This window comes from Molossus molossus, unplaced genomic scaffold (genome assembly GCF_014108415.1).
Source record: "Molossus molossus isolate mMolMol1 unplaced genomic scaffold, mMolMol1.p scaffold_m16_p_18, whole genome shotgun sequence".
NCBI classification, from domain to species: Eukaryota; Metazoa; Chordata; class Mammalia; order Chiroptera; family Molossidae; genus Molossus; species Molossus molossus.
In genome coordinates, this window is record NW_023425353.1 from 28,095,971 (window position 1) to 28,115,010 (window position 19,040).

Sequence of the window (19,040 nt, forward strand, 5' to 3'; positions counted from 1 at the left end):
CACCTCGTTAATAGCTGAGGTCTTTATTTCAATTTATATGTACAGTAAAAGTGCTGCTGAGAATCTGCAGCAAACCAGACAAAACATAAATGTAATTCTCTCTCAACAATTAGCAGCTTAAGATCTATCAACTACAGTGTTAACGTTCACACGTTCACAAGTGTCATTTCTGTACTTTTCAATTCGTGCAAGTGAGTTTTTATTCTTACACACTTTGATAAAACACACAGTCTAGTAATCATTCCTACTGGGAGTATCACCTAGCATACATAACACACAAACAGATATGTTAACTCTCAGAGCCACATTCAAAATCCCCAGTCTCATTTGGGGGCGGGAATTGTAATTTTGCCTTTGTAAATTTGTTGATTATAATATTTGGTTTTGTTTTGGATGCATATTTTCCAAAGCTGAAAGGCAGCTCTGTACTGGAACTCACTTGGAAGTCAGCATTTCATCTTATTGTACCTCAAAGGAATATGAAATTAAAACAAAATCAAATGCAGTGAAAACCACATGAATATATGCTCACTCTTAGGACATGGCTAGCGAAGGAAGGCTTAATCCCAGTATTTTTCTCAGTACCAGATTTTTACCTCAATTGGGTGAAGTGGGTTCAGGGGAGAGAGAAAGGGCCCCAGTCAGTGAAGTGTAAAATTTAACCTACTTTTTCTTAAGGAGCCAGCGGATAGAAAGCCTTCCTTGCTAGGATGCATTGAGTATATAACAAGGAACTGAAATTGGAGCAGACAGACATGTCCTTCAATTATCATTAAAAAAGGTAAAATATTAGTCATTCTATAACCCGAACAGTCACCAGGCTACCACAGCCAGCCTCAGGCACCACCACTAACAAATAATCCAGGAATGCTTCATTTCAAAGGGAATGCATGGAGTCTTTAAAACAGAAGAAGCATTAAAAATTATGGGAATTTTTCACCCACAGAACAACTGTTAAACCATTACAGCGAGGTTATAGAAGAGCTTTGAACAGACAAGAGAATCCAAGAACAGTCACAATGCAAAGAAACTCAAAGGTAATGTACCGGCAGCAGAAAATGGGGAAAGGCATCAAAACAGATTAATGGTTACAAATAGTATCAAATGCAGACAACTGTTGGGCCTGGCAAACAATCAAGAGACAAGAGAGCAAGAAGGCCATTACTGTGCCTGACCCAGCTGAAGCTCCTTCCTAGGACAGTTTGAGAGAAGAGGATGCAAAGTTAGCACAGGTATGTTTGGCTGGGAGCTTAGGGGGCTTTCCAAAGGTGAAAACCTTCCTTTGATAGAAACCATTCCAAGGCATAAGGAACAATTTAAATTCATCTATCACAGTGACTTCCAGTGCCCACAAAACCTGGTAGCCTCTACACAGTTTAGGGGACTCAAAGGTTCCATCTTAGAAAAACTGGAAAACTGTGGCTAGAGCATCTTTTCAATAACTTTGTGGGGCTCTCTACTCTGAGCCTTAAACTAAAGCAAAAAGGACAAACTATGCTAGTTTGACAAGGTCATGGTGTCCTTTGGCACTCCTGTCTAAAATCACTGCAATATTTTTAGACAAAGTTAACATTTTAAATACATAGGCGTAGGAATAATTTGTTTTTGGCCTGAACATGAAATGGTTCCAATTATTTTTTTAAAAGAAAAATCACCCCCGTGAGTAAAAAACAAAAACAAAAAACAACCCTGGTCCCTGCTCTGGGCACTAATTTTGAGAAGTCAACAGAGCTAACAGATGTGCTACAATCATCTGAGGATAGAATGAAGACTGGGGTACCTGAGTTAAAATATCAAAACGATTATGGTAACATGCTGACTCTGAGAAGGCCGGCCTGCCAAAGCCACCAGAAGCTGGAGCTGTCATGTAAACCATGCTCTCAGACAGACAAGGCAATGTTAATCTAGTTTCAAAGGAATTTCCTGGGATGGGGGAAATAGGCAAAGAATGTTCTGCTACTCTTTTTGGGGCACATCAGGTGCCCCTTGCTCATCAGTTGGTTGCACATAGCTGAGACTAAGAGGGAACAACATTTTGTGATTCAATATTACAAATATGAAAAGATTAGCCAAGCTTTCTAGATAAGCTCTAAAAGCCCAAGTTCTACCAGGATGATGGAACTGGATATAGGATGGAGAAAAAGTCTCACTTCATTTTTCTAAACTCTCTATAAAAGTCCACTGAGCATAGTTATGTTAATAAGTCAGGCTATATGAATAGGAAGTTGACAACATTTTACACCCCAAACTTGGGTCCTTCTGACCTGATATCTCCTCTGCTCTTTAGGGAGAATCACCTTCAGTCAATTCTCTCAGGCAGACAAAATAAAGCTTTGAAATGAAGGATGCAGGGGCCAAAATGCAGACAGAAGATTCAAAATCACTTTGGTTTCAGTAATTAGGGGGTTTTAAAAAATAAATTAAGGAAACACAAGGAATTATTTATGACTTTCATAATATTGTCGCATTTTTTTCTGAAGACAACCTCAGCCCAAAGTCACTGAGTAAACATTTTAATGGGGCAAAAAAATCTCTATCCTATCATGCTCGTTTGTGGAAACAGCTTCTCCCGGCACACCCCTTTCCTCTCCAACCAAGCCAGGCCCATGAAGTGGTGGTGATGGTGGTGGTGGGGTAGCAAACACCAAAAAGCAATAGCAGCAGCCAGACGAGGGAGTTTAAGCTGCATCACAAAACAAGGGCGTCAAGGGCAGCATTTATAGCAAGTCTTCATTTACTCAAACTGCTTCAGGAAAAGAGGGAGCAGCACACTTAAATATTCACACATTTCTTCATTTAAAAACAGCACTTCTTTATTTCAAAGGAAAAATAAAAGATCCTCCCAACCCTTTCAAAAAAAAAACAAACAAAAAAACCCAGTAATAATAACAACAATAATAAAAAATCCTATTAGAAACCATAAGGAAGCACTGAGTGTTTCAGTATTACATTCTTCAAGTATGCTGTTCAGATTTTTGTGTGTATTTTTTAATTGGTGACTATACACATATTAAAAAAAAAAAACCACCTTAAAAGTGCGGCCATGGGATTTTGCTTAAAATTAAGTATTTGGAGGGCTATTTCAAAATACGGTAGTAGGACTGTGCAGTGATCCTGTGGGGCATGATGCTCTCACATCTGTATCCTAGCAAAGGTTAAGGGACCAGGTTAAAAAATTACCGTACTTCCAGCATTAGCATGAGTGGCCAACTTGGGTGAGAAAGCCAGGGAGATCCATGTGTTCTTCCACAGACAAGGAAAATCCACCCTGAATCCAAAAATTCAGACATGGAATGTGGTAGGATTTCACAGTAAAGTTAGTCTGGGAGGAAGAGAGGTGGTGAGCCCAGACAAGGCAGGGTGTGTTAGGTTTAACTGGTTTCCCTAATCAGGTTTTCGCATTTTTAGTGGGTTTTAGTGCAGTCCTTCAAGCCACAATTTAGATGCCCTTCAGTGTGCTCCAGGTTGTTGGTTCATGTTAAATAACTGTTTAAGATCTGCATCCCAAGGAAAATCATGCTACATAAAAATGATCCAAGATTTTTGCCCAAAAAACTTCTTGGATAAAGTCTAAAAAATACTATTGCAATTGCGTCTCTTGAAGAAAAAAACATTATTCTAAATGTAAACAGATTCACTCAACTCTTTTGTTGTTGTAGAAAACTTCAGAGAAGGTAAGTTGCTGTCTAATTCTTTGCTGCATGCACTCGCCATTGGGTAGGGGAGCACTGCCTTCTTTTGCCAGCATCATCTGGGGGATGAAAAGAACCGTTCCACATAGCTGAAGAGGGCATCCCAGTGCTTCCAGAGAAAGGCAATGAAAACCACAAGGAATAAAGTGCTGAACGTCCTATTGCGAGTCTTCATAAGAGGAACCACGCAATTGGCTACTGTGGAGACAAAGACCAAAAGAACTGCCATGACAGCCAGAAGAATGTTGATGAGTTTGCCCAGAAGGTTCCGGGCAGTGGCATTCTCCAGTCCTTCCAGTTGTACCACCTGCTGCTGCTGCTGCTGCAGCTCCATCTTGGAGATACGGGTCTGGCACGCCTCCAGGGCCTCCTGTGGGCCAGAACAGGGAATAGTTAAGCCTTTTGCTCACAAGTAATCTGAATAGCTGACTTGACCCTTGGGTAAACCAGACGCATCTTGAGATTTTAAATATGCTAGAGAGTGACCACAGCATCATGATGGAACGAGAAGACTCCTTTGTTTGTCCCCTTAAATTTACAAGTCGGACAACTGCAACTCAACAAAGGATCCCCTGCTTAACACACAAACATGACTAGTCCAGCCAGTGTGGCTCAATGGTTGAGCACTGACTCATGCACCAAGAGGTCGCCAGTTTGATTCCCAATCAAGGGCACATGCCCAGGTTGTGGGCCTGATCCCCAGTGGGGGGCATGCAGGAGGTGTCCAATCAATGTTCTTTCTCATTGATGTTTCTATCTCTCTCTCCCTCTCCCTTCCTCTCTCTCTCTCTAACATCAATAAAGGAAAAATAAAACAAAACTAAAAACGAAACAAAACAAAGAAATATGCCTAAAAGATCAACACATCAGAACATATGAAGAGCCCTACAAAAGAGGCTGAAAAGACCAGGGCAATGCAGAGGTGCCCACAGTCATTGTTGGCAGTTGGGTGGAGCTATAAGATCATGAACTTATCTCCCTTACCCTACTCAATCTGACAGAGCCAGGTAGCGAAAACTGAGACATCTTAAACAATATGGTGGACTGCAAAATCATGAACGTGCCCACTCCCCCGACACCCTGGTAGAGGCAGTTGGAGATACCTCCAAAAACACAGTGGGGCCTAGCTGGTGTGGCTCAGTAGTTTTGCTCATGTACTGGTTTGAGTCCCGGTCAGGGCACATGCCCAGGTGTAGGCCCAATTCCCAGTGGGGGAGGGGGCATGCAGGAAGTAGCCAATCGATGTTCTTTCTCATCGATGTTTCTATCTCTCTCTCTCCCTCTTCTTTCCTCTTTCTAAAATATCAATAAAGAAAAAATATTTAAAAACAAAAATCAATATAGTTGAGCCAGTGACCACTAGTAAAAAGGAGGTAGCTCTGGTTCTGGTCAGGTAGTTCAGTTGGTTGGAGTGTTGTCCTGTGCAACAAAAGGTTGTGGGTTTGATCCCCAGTGGGGTGCGTATGGGAGGCAGGCAGCCAATTGATGTTTCTCACATTGATGTTTCTCTCTCTCTCTGAAAATCAATAAACATATCCTTGGGTGAGGATTAAAAAAAAAAAGGAGGTAGCTCTGGGAGCTCACAAAACCAGTTTCCTACCACCCGCCAAATACCTCACCCCATGGATAGTGCCCTGTACCCAAGGCAAACTGGTCACAGAGGGGACACCACTCACCATTCCAGTGGGTACACGGCATTCTCCTTAATCGAAGAGATACTGCTTCACCATGATCCCAGAGGCACAAATAGTGCACGTAAGAGAAAACAAAAACAAGTACCCTACCTATCAATCGCTGAATTGTTGAGAGCAAAACAGTATCTAAACAAGAAAAGAGCTCACTACCTCAGAGAAACAATCCATCAAATATCATGAACAATCAAAGTAACATGGGAGCACAGAAAGAAAAGGAAGTCTTCCAGAAACCACACTCAAAGTAATGGAAGACTATGACTTAAATGACAGATAATTTAAGATTGCATTTATGAAGAAGCTCAATGAGGTAATAAGAGAACTCAGAAAGGCAGGTCAATGAGCTCAGGTAGAAAATTAATGAACAAAAAGAATACTTTGTCAAAGAGACTGGAACTATAAAAAAGGACCAAACAAAATTCTGGAGCTGAAGAACTCAAAAAATGACATGAGGAATGCATTAGAGAGCATTAGAAACAGAGCAAACCACATGGAAGAGAGAATTAATTAGTAAGGTCAAAGACAGAAACCTAGAAATGACCCAGAAGAAAGAAGAGAGAACTAAGAAAAAAAAAAAAGAAAGAAATCAACAAGAATGATCTGACTCCATTAGAAAGAACAACATAAAGATAATAGGTATATCAGTAGGAGAAGAGAGGAAGAAGAGAACAGAGAGCCTATTCAAACAAATAATCAATGAGAACTTCCCAAACCTGTGGGAAGAGTTGGACCTTTGAATTCAAGAAGTTAACAGAACACCTAATTATCTCAATGCAAAAAGATCTCAGAGACACATTATATTAAACTTGTCAAGAGTTAATGACAAAGGAAGAATTTGTAAGGTAGCCAGGAGAAAAGACTGTAACCTACAAAGGAAACCCCAGTAGATTATCATCAGATATTTCAGCAGAAACCCTACAAGCCCGAAGAGTGAAATGTAATATTCAAAATATTGAAAGAGAGAAACCACCAGCCAAGAATAAAATATCCAGCAAAGCTACCCTTTAGATATGGAGAAATATAGGCTTTCCAAGACAAACAAAAACGGAGGGAATTACCACAAAACCTGCATTACAAGAAATGTTTTAAGGAACTCTTCTATCTGAAACAAAAAGACAAAGAGAATATAAAATGCTGAGTAAGATAACAGACAGAAACAGGAAATTGCAACTCTATTTCAGAATTCAGTATTAAACGCTTAATTATAGCATAAAGGGTAAAGAAGGAAAAAAACACTTAGGAATAATTTGTGATAACAAAAACAAAAAGGGGAGAAGGAAAAGAACTGAACTTGGCTCTGGCCGGTGGCTCAGTTGGTTGGAGTGTCATCCCAAACATCAAAAGGTTGTGGCTTCAACTCTTGGTCAGGGCATATACCTAGGTTGTAGATTTGATCCCCAGTTGGGGTGCATACAGGAGGCAACTGATTGATGTTTCTCTCTCACATCGATATTTCTCTTTCTCTTCTTTCCTCTCTGTCTAAACCAGTAAACATATCTTTGGGTGAGGATAAAAAAGAAACAAACAAACAAAAAGAACTGAACTTGTACAGGTGAACAGAGATAAGACACAATCAGAAGAAAAAGAAGTATTGTGTATGATACTTTTTTTTTTTTACATAAACCTAGTGGTAACCATACATACAAAAAGAAAACTCTAGAACTGAGACTTGTAACATTAAAAAAGAAGGAAACAGGTGAAAAAATCATAGAAAACTATCAAACCAAAACAGCAGATAGAAACACAAGGAAAAAGAAACAAAGGAGAAACAGAGCAACCAGGAAACAAAAGATAAAAGGGCTGTAGTAAGTCCTCATATATCAATAATCACCCCAAATGTAAATAGATGAAACTTACCAACCAAAAGGCAGAGCAGTGGAAATGGATTAAAAACAAGACCCAACTATATGTTTCCTCAGGAGACCCATCTCAGCTACAAAGACAAACATAGGTTCAAAGTGAAGGGGTGGAGGAAAATGCAATCCAGAGAAAAGCGGGTGTAGCCATAGTTATATCAGACAAAATAGATTTCAAGATAAAAACAGTAACAAGAGACAAAGATGGACATTTCATAAAAATAAGGAGGACCATGATCAAGACATAACACTCTAATATATATGCACCCAATCTGGGAGCACCAAAATATATAACAAGTTATTAACAGACCTAAAGGGAGAAACTGACAAAAAACAATTATAGTAGGAGACCTGAATACCCCTTTGACAGCAATGGGTAGATCACCAAATAGAAAGTAAACAAGGAATATAAACCTAAATGACACATTAGATCAGCGGTTCTCAACCTGTGGTTCGCGACCCCTTTGGGGGTCGAACGACCCTTTCACGAGGGTCGTCTAAGACCATCGGAAAACACGTATTTCCAATGGTGATGCATAACAGTAGCAAAATTAGTTATGAAGTAGCAACAAAAATAATTTTATGGTTGGGGGTCTCCACAACATGAAGAACTGTATTAAAGGGTCATGGCATTAGGAAGGTCGAGAACCACTGCATTAGAGCAAAGAACATATTTGATATTTATAGAACTTTCCATCCCAAAATGACAGAATATACATTCTTTTCAAGAGTACATGAAACATTCTGAAGGACAGACCATGTTGTAGCACAAACCTAGTCTCAATAAATTTAAGAAGATAGAAATCATACCAAAGCATATTATCTGATCACAGTGGTATGAACCTGGAAAATAACTACAAGAAGAAAGCTGGTAAATATATGAATATATGAAGATAAAACATGTTGCTGAATAACTATTGGGTCAAAGAATAGATAAAAGAAGAAATCAAAAGATACATAGAGACAAAAATAAAAATATGACATACCAAAATTTTGGGGATGCAGCAAAAGCAGTACTAAGAGGGAAGTTTACAGCATTACAGGGCTATCTCAAGAAACAAGAAAAATCTCAAACCATCTAACATTAAACTTTAAAGAACTAAAAAAACAAAGGAAGCTCAAAGTTAGTAGAAGAAAGTAATAAAAAATTAGAGTAGAAAAAAATAAAATAGAAAACAAAAAGATAATAGAAAAAAATAATGAAGCAAAGAGCTGGTTCTTAGAAAAGAAGTAAAATTGATAAATCTCTGGCTAGACTTGCTAAGGAAAAAAAAAAGACTCAAGTAAATAAAATAAAAACTGAAAGAGAATTAAATGGACACCAAAGAAATACGAAGGATCATACAAGAATACTATGAAAGGCTATACAGCACCAAATTCAATAACCTAGAAGAAAGAAATTTTATTTATTTATTTACTTACTTTTCCTCACCTGAGGACATTTTTGCATTCATCTTCAGATAGAGCGGGGAGGGAGAGGGGGAGGGAGAGAGAGAAACATCGATGTGAGAAAGACACATCGACTGGGTATTGGGGCCGGGGACAAACTGAAACCGAGGTATGTGTCCTTAGCAGGAACTGAACCTGGGTCTCTCTGGTCCATAGGCTGATGCTCTAACTGCTGAGCCAAACTGGCCAGGGCAAAGTTTTAGAAATATATAACCTTCCTAAGACTGAGACATGAAAAATTAGAAAACCTATAGCTTGATCACTAGTAAGGAAATTGAAACTATCATAAAAAAACTGCCCCAGAAAACAAAAGTCCAAGACCAGATGGCTTCACTGGTGAATTCCACCAAACAGTCTAAGATTTAATACCTATCATTCTCACACTCTTCCAAAAAATTGGAAGGAGGGACTACTTCCTAACTCATTTTACAAGGCCAACATTACCCTGTTACCAAAACCAGGAATCGAACTGGGACCTCTCAGTCCATGGGATGACGCTCAATCCATGGGGTCACACTAGCTGGGTGCAATGTAGCATTATTTACAATAGCCAAGATATGCAAACAACACAAGTTTCTGATGGACGACTGAATAAAGTTGTGGTCTATATATATTTAATGGAATATGTTTCTGACAGGATGGATGGATCTTGGGAGTCTTATGCTAAGTAAAATAATTCAGACAGAAAAGAACAAGAACCAGCCCTGGCTGGTTTGGCCTCTGGACCAAAGAGTTGCGGGTTCGATTCTGGTCAAGGGCACTTCCTCAGTTGTGGTTTGGTCCCTGGCCCTAGTTGAGGTTGTGAGGGAAGCAACCAATTGATTTGTCTCCCTCACATTGAGGTTTCTCTCTCTCTCTCTCCCTCCCACTCTATCTAAGATAAATGGAAAAATATCCTCAGGTGAGGATATTAAAAAAAAAAAGAACAGGAACCTATAATTTCATTCATATGTGGGATATAAAATAAAAAGCAACAAGTGAATAAACAAAACAAACAAACTCATAGATACTGACAACTGGTTACCAGAGAGGAAGGTGGTTGGGGGGAAAACAAAGGGGGTAAAGGGGGTCAAATACAAGGTGACAAAAAGAATCTATACTATTTTCATCTACCTGTCTTCTACTGCACTCCTGTGGGATGGCTCACAAGCAGCAGTGACTATAATTAGATTTGGACAAACATTTTATTGATAAGATCTCAAATAAATAATTTTGTTTCTTTTTCATCTAAAAATTATTAAGTTGCACAAGATATACCTACTTGTTCAGCATAAAAATTTCAAATAGGACACATACTCTCTCTTGATGTTTTCCTCAATTCCAGCCCCTTCCCTTGAAGTAATACTGTCAGTTTGGTTTGTGTTCATCCTTTCACCTATGTTTAAATGTGTACATATGTGTGCCTAGGGAAATATATGGAATTATTATTTTTACTTTCTATCTTAATATAGGAACTGGTTAGTCCACAACTTGCCCTTTTCAACCAACAGTGAGTTTTGGCAATCTCTCCATAGAGATCCACCTCATTCTTTTTTTTTAATCCTTACCCGGGGACATTTTTCCATTTTTTGTTCAGATAGAGTGGGAGGGAGAGAGAGGAAGAAAGAGAAGGAGAGAAACATCGACGTGAAAGGGACACATCGAGTGGCTGCCACCCGCACAAACCACCAGGGCCAGGGACAAACTGCAACCAAGGTACACACCCTTAGTGGGAACCGTACCCAGGTCTCTCTGGACCGCAGGCCAATGCTCTAACCACTGAGCCAAACTGGCCAGGGCCACCTCATTCATTTTAACTGCTACATAGTAATTTTATAGTATAAATATGTCAGCCAGCTTTGTATGGAAGACATTTAGGTTATTTCCAATGCTTCCACTATAACAATGGAGATACACCACCCTACCTGGTATTTTTTTTAAGTCAAGTAAATCCCTGATATCAGTGGAAGAGCTCTCTGCTCTGTCTTTTAAGTACACTCCCCTTTTTAAGATTGGCTGATCTCTGTATAGAGGACACCGAAAATAATAATAATACTATTATTTAATAATATTTATTAATATTATTAATGTAATGTAATAATACTATATTAATATAAGAATATAATAATATTACAGTATTATTTGCTGAAATACTAGACCAAACATTACAAGTGATCTTCTCCCCTTAAGGTCATAATCTTCACCATGAGATTTTTTTTTTTTTATCCTCACCCGAGGACATTTTTCCATTTTTTGTTCAGATAGAGCGGGAAGGAGAGAGAGGAAGAGAGAGAGAGAGAGAAACATCATGTGAAGGGACACATCAAGTGGCTGCCACCTGCACGACCAACCAGGGCCGGGGACAAACTGCAACCGAGGTACGTGCCCTTAGCGGGAACCGAACCCGGGTCTCTCAGTACCGCAGGCCGACGCTCCAACCGCTGCGCCAAACCGGCCAGGGCTTCACCATGAGATTTTTATAAAATTTACCATAACTCAGAGGATAGAACCTATTCCCTTAGCTATGGTCAGATATCCTTCAAAGTTCTAGCCCTGGCCGGTTTGGCTCAGCGGTTAGGGCGTCGGCCTGCGGTCTGGAGAGACCCGGGTTCGGTTCCCGCTAAGGGCACGTACCTCGGTTGCAGTTTGTCCCCGGCCCTGGTTGGTCGTGCGGGTGGCAGCCACTCGATGTGTTCCTTTCGCATCGATGTTTCTCTCTCTCTCTGTTCCTCTCTCTCCCTCCCACTCTACCTGAACAAAAAAATGGAAAAATGTCCTCGGGTGAGGATAAAAAACAAACAAACAAACAAAGTTCTAAAGTGGTGGAAGCCCGGGTTTTTCTGGTTTAAGTTTCAGTGGGTTCTGATTTCCTAGGATATGAAGTAAAGGTCAGGCAACTTCAGACTGAAGCTAGCTAGAGAATGAACCATGGATACCTCTAGTCCACTTTGATCTTGGGGAAAAAACTAAAAAGTAAACAGAATTCCAGGAGCCTGGAGAAGATGATAGCTGGGCAAATAATGTAGACATTCTCTTGATTCTTTTAGGCTACTTAATACAAGTTTCCTGGACCTTCTTTAAGACCAATTTCAAGATGCCTTCATAAGAAATCACCAACTGGTCCCTTAGAAATACTTCCCAACTGGAGGACTTCCAGTCAAGATGGTGGTGTAGGTAAACATGGTCTCACCTCCTCCCATAACAACATCAAAGTTACAACTAAACTACAGAACAACCATCATTCAAAACTGCCTGAAGTCAAGTTGAATGGAAGTCCTACAACTACGGAATTAAAGCAGCAGCCACATCAAGACTGGTAGGGGTGGAGGCGGATGGGCTGGTCCCACATCCACATGTGGCAGAAAAAAATTAGAAGGGTACCTCAGCTGGGAAGGTCCTCCCTGAGGACAAAGGGGTCTCTGTCCCACACCAGGCACCCAGCTCAGGGTTCCAGTGCCAGGAAGAGAAGTCTCCATAACTTCTGGCTGAAAAAACCAGTGGGAACTGAGGCTGAGGGAGGCTGAGGCAGCTGTAGCCCCAGGCAGCTCTTCTTAGCACAGATTTGTACAGACTTACTCGGACTCTCACCTTCCAGGATCCAGCATAGGGGAAGCAGCTTGAAAGGCACCAGAGACAAATGGGGAAGAATTGAGTTGTTTGGCATTGGAGCCAGGGCTGGAGAGGCGGCTTTCTCCTGGACAGAGTGCTATCAGCGGCCTTTGTTCCTCTGATGAGCCCTTCCCTGGGGCGGCAGACAACTGCCATATCTGGGACTCTAGCAACTTGGCTCACACTGGTTGCCCCACCCTGATGATTCCCTGAGGCTCTGCCCCACCCAACTTTCAGGCCCACCTAAGCTGTGGCCAGTTGCTTTACCATAGGATTGGCCTGTCTTGGATCCTGCTTCAGGTTTTCCTAAATTCCTTCAAACAAGTAAATCTGGTCTCAGCTAGCCCCACACCTCTCCTTAAGCAATACATAGAAACACAGGGAGGCAGCCAAAATAGGAGACAAAGAAAAAGGTTCCAAATGAAAGAACAGAACAAAACTCCAGGAAAACAACTAAGCAAAATGGAGATAAGCAGAGTTCAAAACCCTGTTATGAGGATGCTCAATGAACTGAGTGAGAACCTCAATGAACTTAGTGAGGGCCTCAAGAGCATGAAAAAGGACCAGTCAGAAATGAAGGATGCACAGTCAGAAATGAAGGAGGTACTAACTGAAATAAATAATAATTTACACAGGTTCAATAGTAGAGTAGGTAAAGCCAAGAAGCAAACCATCAGTTTGGAATATAAGGAGGCAAAAAAGAACCCAAAAAATGAGGATAGTGTAAGGAGCCTCTGGGACAACTTCAAGTGTACCAACATTCACATCTTGGGGGTGCCAGAAGAAGAGAGAGAACAAGAAATCGAAAACCTATTTGAGCCCTGGCCGGTTTGGCTCAGTGGTTAGAGCGTCCACCTGCGGTCCGGAGAGACCCAGGTTCGGTTCCCGCTAAGGGCACGTACCTCGGTTGCAGTTTGTCCCCAGCCCTGGTTGGTCGTGCGGGTGGCAGCCACTCGATGTGACATCGATGTTTCCCTCTCTCTCTTTCTTCTTCTCTCTCCCTCCCACTCTGTCTGTACAAAAAAAAATGGAAAAATGTCCTCGGATGAGGAATAAAAAAAAAAAAAAAAGAAAACCTATTTGAAACAATAATGGAAGAAAACTCCCCTAACTTGGTGAAGGAAACAGATATACAAGCTCAGGAAGCACAGAGAGTCCCAAACAAGATGAACCCCAAAAGGCCCACACCAAGACACATCATCATCAAAATGCAAAAGGTTCAAGACAGATAGAATCTTTAAAGCAGCAAGAGAAAAGCTGCTACAAGGGAGTTCCCATAAGACTGTCAGCTGATTTCTCAAAAGAAACCTTGCAGGCCAGAAAGGAGTAGGTAGAAATATTAAGAGTGATGAAGAGCAAGAACCTACAATCAAGATTACTCTATCCTGCAAAGCTGTCATTTAGAATCGATGGCCATATAAAGAGTTTCTTAGATGAGAAAAAGCTAAAGGAGTTCATCACCACCAAATGATTATTATATAAAGTGTTGAAGGGTTTTCTTGAAGAAAAAGATAAAAAACATGCACAAACAAAATGTCAATGAATACATGTCTATCGACAATTGAACCTACAAACAAAATAAACAGGCAGAACAGAAGCATTCTCATAGATACAGAGAACATTTTGTTGGTTGCCAGGTGTGTGTGTGGGGGGGTGGATGAAGGGATTAAGTACAAATTGGTTGTTAGACTGACAAAACTCAAAGGGAAGGAGGGGTGGGGAGTGGGGAGAGTTAAACCAAAGAACTTATATGTATATACGCATAACCAATGGACACAGACAACAGTGTGGGGAAAGGCAGGAGGGGGGCGAGACTGGGGAGGAGTGGGGTCAATAGGGGAAAAATGAGGAACATCTGTAATACATTCAACAATAAAGATAAATTAAAAAAAGAAAGAAAAAAGAAAAGAAACACCTCCCAACTGGGATGAGCAAAAGTTAAATATTTTATTTTTCTACAGAATTAACCAGAGGGTTACTATTAGCCTTAAACATTACTGCCTTGTAGTAGTCTCACAAACTGCCTAGCAGTTAAAAAAAATTTTTTTTCTTTACTGATTTTTAGAGAGAAGAAGAGATAGAAACATTGATGAGAGAGAGCATCGATTGGCCATCACCTGCATGCCCCCCAACTGGGGATCGGGTCCACAACCTGGGCATGTGCCCTGACCGGGAATCAAACCGGTGACCTCTTGGTGCATGGGTCGAAGCTCAACCAGTGAGCCACACCAACCAGCCTCTGTAAAAGGTTTTATTTATTATTGTTATTTTTTAATCCTCACCCAAGTACATTTTTTCCCCTTTTTGTTCAGATAGAGTGGGAGGGAGAGAGAGGAAGAGAGAGGGAGAGAAACATTGACCTGAAAAGGACACATCAAGTCGCTGCCTCCCACATGACCCCAACCAGGGCCAGAGATGAATGGCAACCGAGGTATGTGCCCTTGACCAGAATCGGATTTGCGACTCATTGGTCTACAGGCCTACACTCTAACTGCTGAGCCAAACCAGCCAGGGCTGTAAAAGGTTTTAAATTGGCAGCTAAGGCAAAAGTCCTCTTTGCTATAGAAGATGGGCAACATGGCCATGAGACTTGTCAGTGTAGCTCTTGAAGCAGTAACTAACAGATGTAATGCATGTCATTTTCCACAGACTGAGACTACTGTGATCCTAAGAAACATTTCCCAAGAACCCAAGTGAGCATACCACCTCCAAATGGTATAGTTTTTGAGAAATGCACCCCATTTGAAGAGCAAGTATGTATTATAGTTGGTGTTGGCTTCTTTTGATACTCTACACTCCCCATCTTTTCCCCCTAAACTTCTTTTTATTCTGGTAAAATACATATAATATAAAATTTACCATTTTAAAGTGTATAATTTAATGACATTTAGTAAATTCACAATGTTGTGCAACCATAATTACTATAAAAATTCCAGAACGTTCTCATCACCCTAAAAAGAAACCCCCTACTCCTTAGCTATCACTCCCTCTTCCCCTTTTCCATAGCCTCAGGCAACCACTAATTTACTTTCTGTCTTCAGAGACTGACTGGCCTATTCTGGACATTTCATATAAATGCAACCAAACAACATGTGGCTTTTTGTGACTGGTTTCTTTCCGACTGAATACAATGTTTTTTATTTATTTTTATTTTTTTAATTAATTAATTTTTGTTACAGATGTTTCTCCTTTTCCCCCCACTGATACCCCCCTACCCTCCCTCCCCGCCCTGTCCCCAGCTTTGTTGTCTGTGTCCATTGTTCATGCATACATGCATATAAGTTCTGTGGTTTATCTCTCCCCCCACACCCTCTTCTGGGGTTAGGGTTAGGCAAAACAAGCCAAGCAGAGAAAGACAAATATCACATGATCTCACTTATTTGTGGAATATAATGAACATAACAGTCTGAGAAGTGGGGTAGTCCCAGAGATGTGTAAGTGGGGTACAGACTGAATATAATGTTTTTCAGATGCATCCATGTTGTAAAATGTATCAGTACTTCATTCCTTTTTTTAATTGTGGTAAAATATACATAACAAGATTTATCATGTTAACCATTTTTAAGTATAAAGTTCAGTGGTATTAAATACATTCATACTGTTATGCAACCATCACCACCATCCATATTACAGCTCTTCTCATCTTGTAAAACTGAAACTCTACCCATTAAACAACAATCCCTCCACACCCTTTACCCCCTAGCCCTTGGCAACAACCATTCTACTTTTAATCCTTTGCTTTTACACCTGGATCCTTCATGCTAACCTGGATGTCCCGGGCCCGTTCATAGGACTGATATGCAATTTTCTCTTCCATGCTGGCCAATTCCTGCTTCAAGTTCAAGATTTCATTCTGGTGGAGCTCTGTTAGGTCATTCAGCTGTTCTTCTAATCGTTCACATCTAAAAAGAGGGAGAAAGTTAAAATTTTAGGCATTCCGTATTTTTCCTGGTATTATTCACATCCAATCCCCCAAATTCATTCTGCAAAGGAAGAAAATAAAAGCACAAAGATATTGAATGGCCTGGGGTAACAGGGTATCCCAGTAGGTACAGCATGTACCCTGGAATGGGCAGCTTATCACAATGCTGTATCATAGTGGCAACATAGCTCTTCTATATTCTTCTTCACACACGGTATTTGCAGTGATGCCAGCAGCTATGGTTAGCGTACCTATAATAAATTAGGCAGTTCTTATTCTGTTCTGAGCAGCATATGGGAGAGGCAAAGACTAGAGTACAATTAAGCAGGTATCATTAAAAGATAAACAGCACTGAGCATTGTCCCATGAACCAAGAGGTTGCTGGTTTGATTCCTGGTCAGGGATTATGTCCAGGTTGTGGGCTCGACCCTCAGTAGGGGGCAGGCAGGAGGCAGCCAACAGATGTTCTCCCATCTCTCTACTGCCTCTCTAAAAAAAAAAAAAAATCAATAAAAATATATTTAAAAAAAAGATAAAGTATGTCAGGTATGTTCAGAGTACTGGGAATGCAGTGGTAAGCAAGATAAAAACACTGCCCTCAAGAGTTTACATTCTAAAGTGGGAGGTTGGCCCTGGCCAGTTTGGCTAAGCGGTTAGAGCGTCGGCCTGCGGTCCGGAGAGACCCGGGTTCGGTTCCCGCTAAGGGCACGTACTTCGGTTGCAGTTTGTCCCCGGCCCTGGTTGGTCATGCGGGTGGCAGCCACTTGATGTGTCCCTTCACATCGATGTTCTCTCTCTCTCTCTCTCCTCTCTCTCCCTCCCACTCTATCTTTAAAAAAAAAAAAAAAAAAAAAAAAAAGGAAAAATATCCTCGGGTGAGGATTAAAAAAAAAATAAAGTGGGAGGTTGACGTCCTGGACAATTTGGCTCAGCGGTTAGAGCATTGGCCTGCGGTCCAGAACGACCCGGGTTCGGTTCCTGCTAAGGGCATGTACCTCGGTTGCGGTTTGTCCCTGGCCCTGGTTGGTCGTGCGGGTGGCAGCCACTTGATGTGTTCCTTTCACGTCAATGTTTCTCTCTTTCTCTCTTCCTCTCTCTCCTTCCCACTCTACCTGAACAAAAAATGGAAAAATGTCCTCGGGTGAGGATTAAAAAAAAAAAGTAATAAAGTGGGAGGTTGAGGAGATGAAGAAGAGGAAGAAAAACCAAGATATCTGTAGATAGGAGTAAGTAAACCAAATGCAATCACTAAGGGTATACAGCAGAGTGCCTGGCAGTTGGTTAAGCTGGAATGGTCAGGAAAGGCCTCTTCCCTGTTAAACACTCTTTAACAATGAGAGCTGAAAGTTGAATGATGATATGAAAAAGTGCTGTGAAGATTGGGGGTAGGGGTGCAGGGAGTTGAGGGGTAGGGAAGGATTCTTAAAGCAGAAGGAATAGCAAGTATAAAGTTCTCAAGAGGGCCTGGTTGGAGTGGCTCAATGGTTGAGCATTGACCCATGCACCAAAAGGTCGCAGGTTTAATTCCAGTCAGGGCACATGCCCAGGTTGTGGGCCCAATCCTCGGGGGGGGGGGGGCATGCAGGAGGTGGCCCATCATTGTTCTCTCTCATCCATGTTTCTATCTCTCTCTCTCTCAAAAATCAATAAAGAAAAAATATTTAAATGAATGAATGAATGAATGAATGAAGTTCTCAAGATGGGAACCAAGCCTGAAGGACAGAACATAGGCCTGTGTGACTATAGCCAAGTAAAAATGAGAAAAAAATGAAGGGAGATTAGATTCTTTGGGAGTAAGGATGATTTTAATTCACCTTGTATCTCTAGCACTTACGACTACATACAAGAATGTTTATTCTACATGAAGATGAAACCTGGGTATGGCATCTAAGGTCCAATAGAACTCAAACAGGTTTAAATAATAAGATTAGACATTCCAGGTAGAAAAAACATGGGCAAATGACAAGAGGCAGAAATGTATTAGGATATTTGGAATAGTAGAATCTATGTTGGAGGAAAAAAGGTAAACTTGGTCTTAAAAGGTAGGCATGTGAGTGGGGATTCTGGAATAGACAGTAGATAGGTCCAAAACATTGCTGAGGGTGGGAGAGGGTGACATAATGAACACAGTGTTTTATTTATTTATTTATTTTTTATTGATTTTAGAGAGAGAGAGAGAGAAAGGGGAGGAAGAGAAAGAGAGAAACATCGATCAGGGAGAACATCAATTGGCCACCTCCTGCATGCCTCCAGCTGGGAATTGGGTCCACAACCTGGGCATGTGCCCCGATTGGGAATTGAACCGGTGACCTCTTGATGTATGGGTTGATGCTCAACCACTGAGCAACACCGGCTGGGCGAAAACAGTGTTTTAGGAAATAGGTTATATGGTAGAGGTGAGGAAGACAGACTGGGGTAGGTTGTGTGTGGAGTCCCAAGAATCAAAGCGCTACGTAGGTAGGAGAAAGGTTGAAGACTACACATTTTAAAAGACTAGAAAGGAAAGAATAAACACAGCTCCAACTTATGGTGAATAAAATGGAAGCCTCTCTGTCAGACAGAGGGCTCATCCCAACAGGAGAATATACTACCACTGAGCACTACTCAGTCAAGCACACACCTAACACACTAGCATGTGAGCCTCAGAGGACTCTGTATTAAAAATATAAAATTGCCAGAACAAACTCAAACATTTACAACTACCTCCCCTTCCCTCCTTAAAAAACATTTTTTTTTTTTTGTTAATCCTCACCTGATGATATTCTTTCTATTGATTTTTTTAGAGAGTGGAAGGGAGGGGGGAGGGGGTAGAGAGAGAAAGAGAGAGATTGAAGTGAGAGAA

At 41.0% G+C, this 19,040-nt stretch overlaps 1 protein-coding gene across 12 annotated transcripts in view; it reads right to left on the reverse strand.

Moving 5' to 3' along the window:
* Positions 1-2,791: 2,791 nt before the first annotated feature.
* The window catches only part of TMCC1 (transmembrane and coiled-coil domain family 1), a 206,828-nt gene continuing 190,579 nt past the window's right edge, over positions 2,792-19,040 (reverse strand). For all 12 annotated transcript variants that reach the window (XM_036266466.1, XM_036266459.1, XM_036266467.1 and 9 more), the window contains 2 exons: positions 16,043-16,178; positions 2,792-4,062 (listed from right to left, as the gene is read on the reverse strand). In XM_036266466.1, the coding sequence (XP_036122359.1) occupies positions 3,748-4,062; positions 16,043-16,178 (451 nt within the window). In that variant the 3' untranslated portion in view covers positions 2,792-3,747. The remainder of the gene's footprint in view (positions 4,063-16,042; positions 16,179-19,040) is intronic.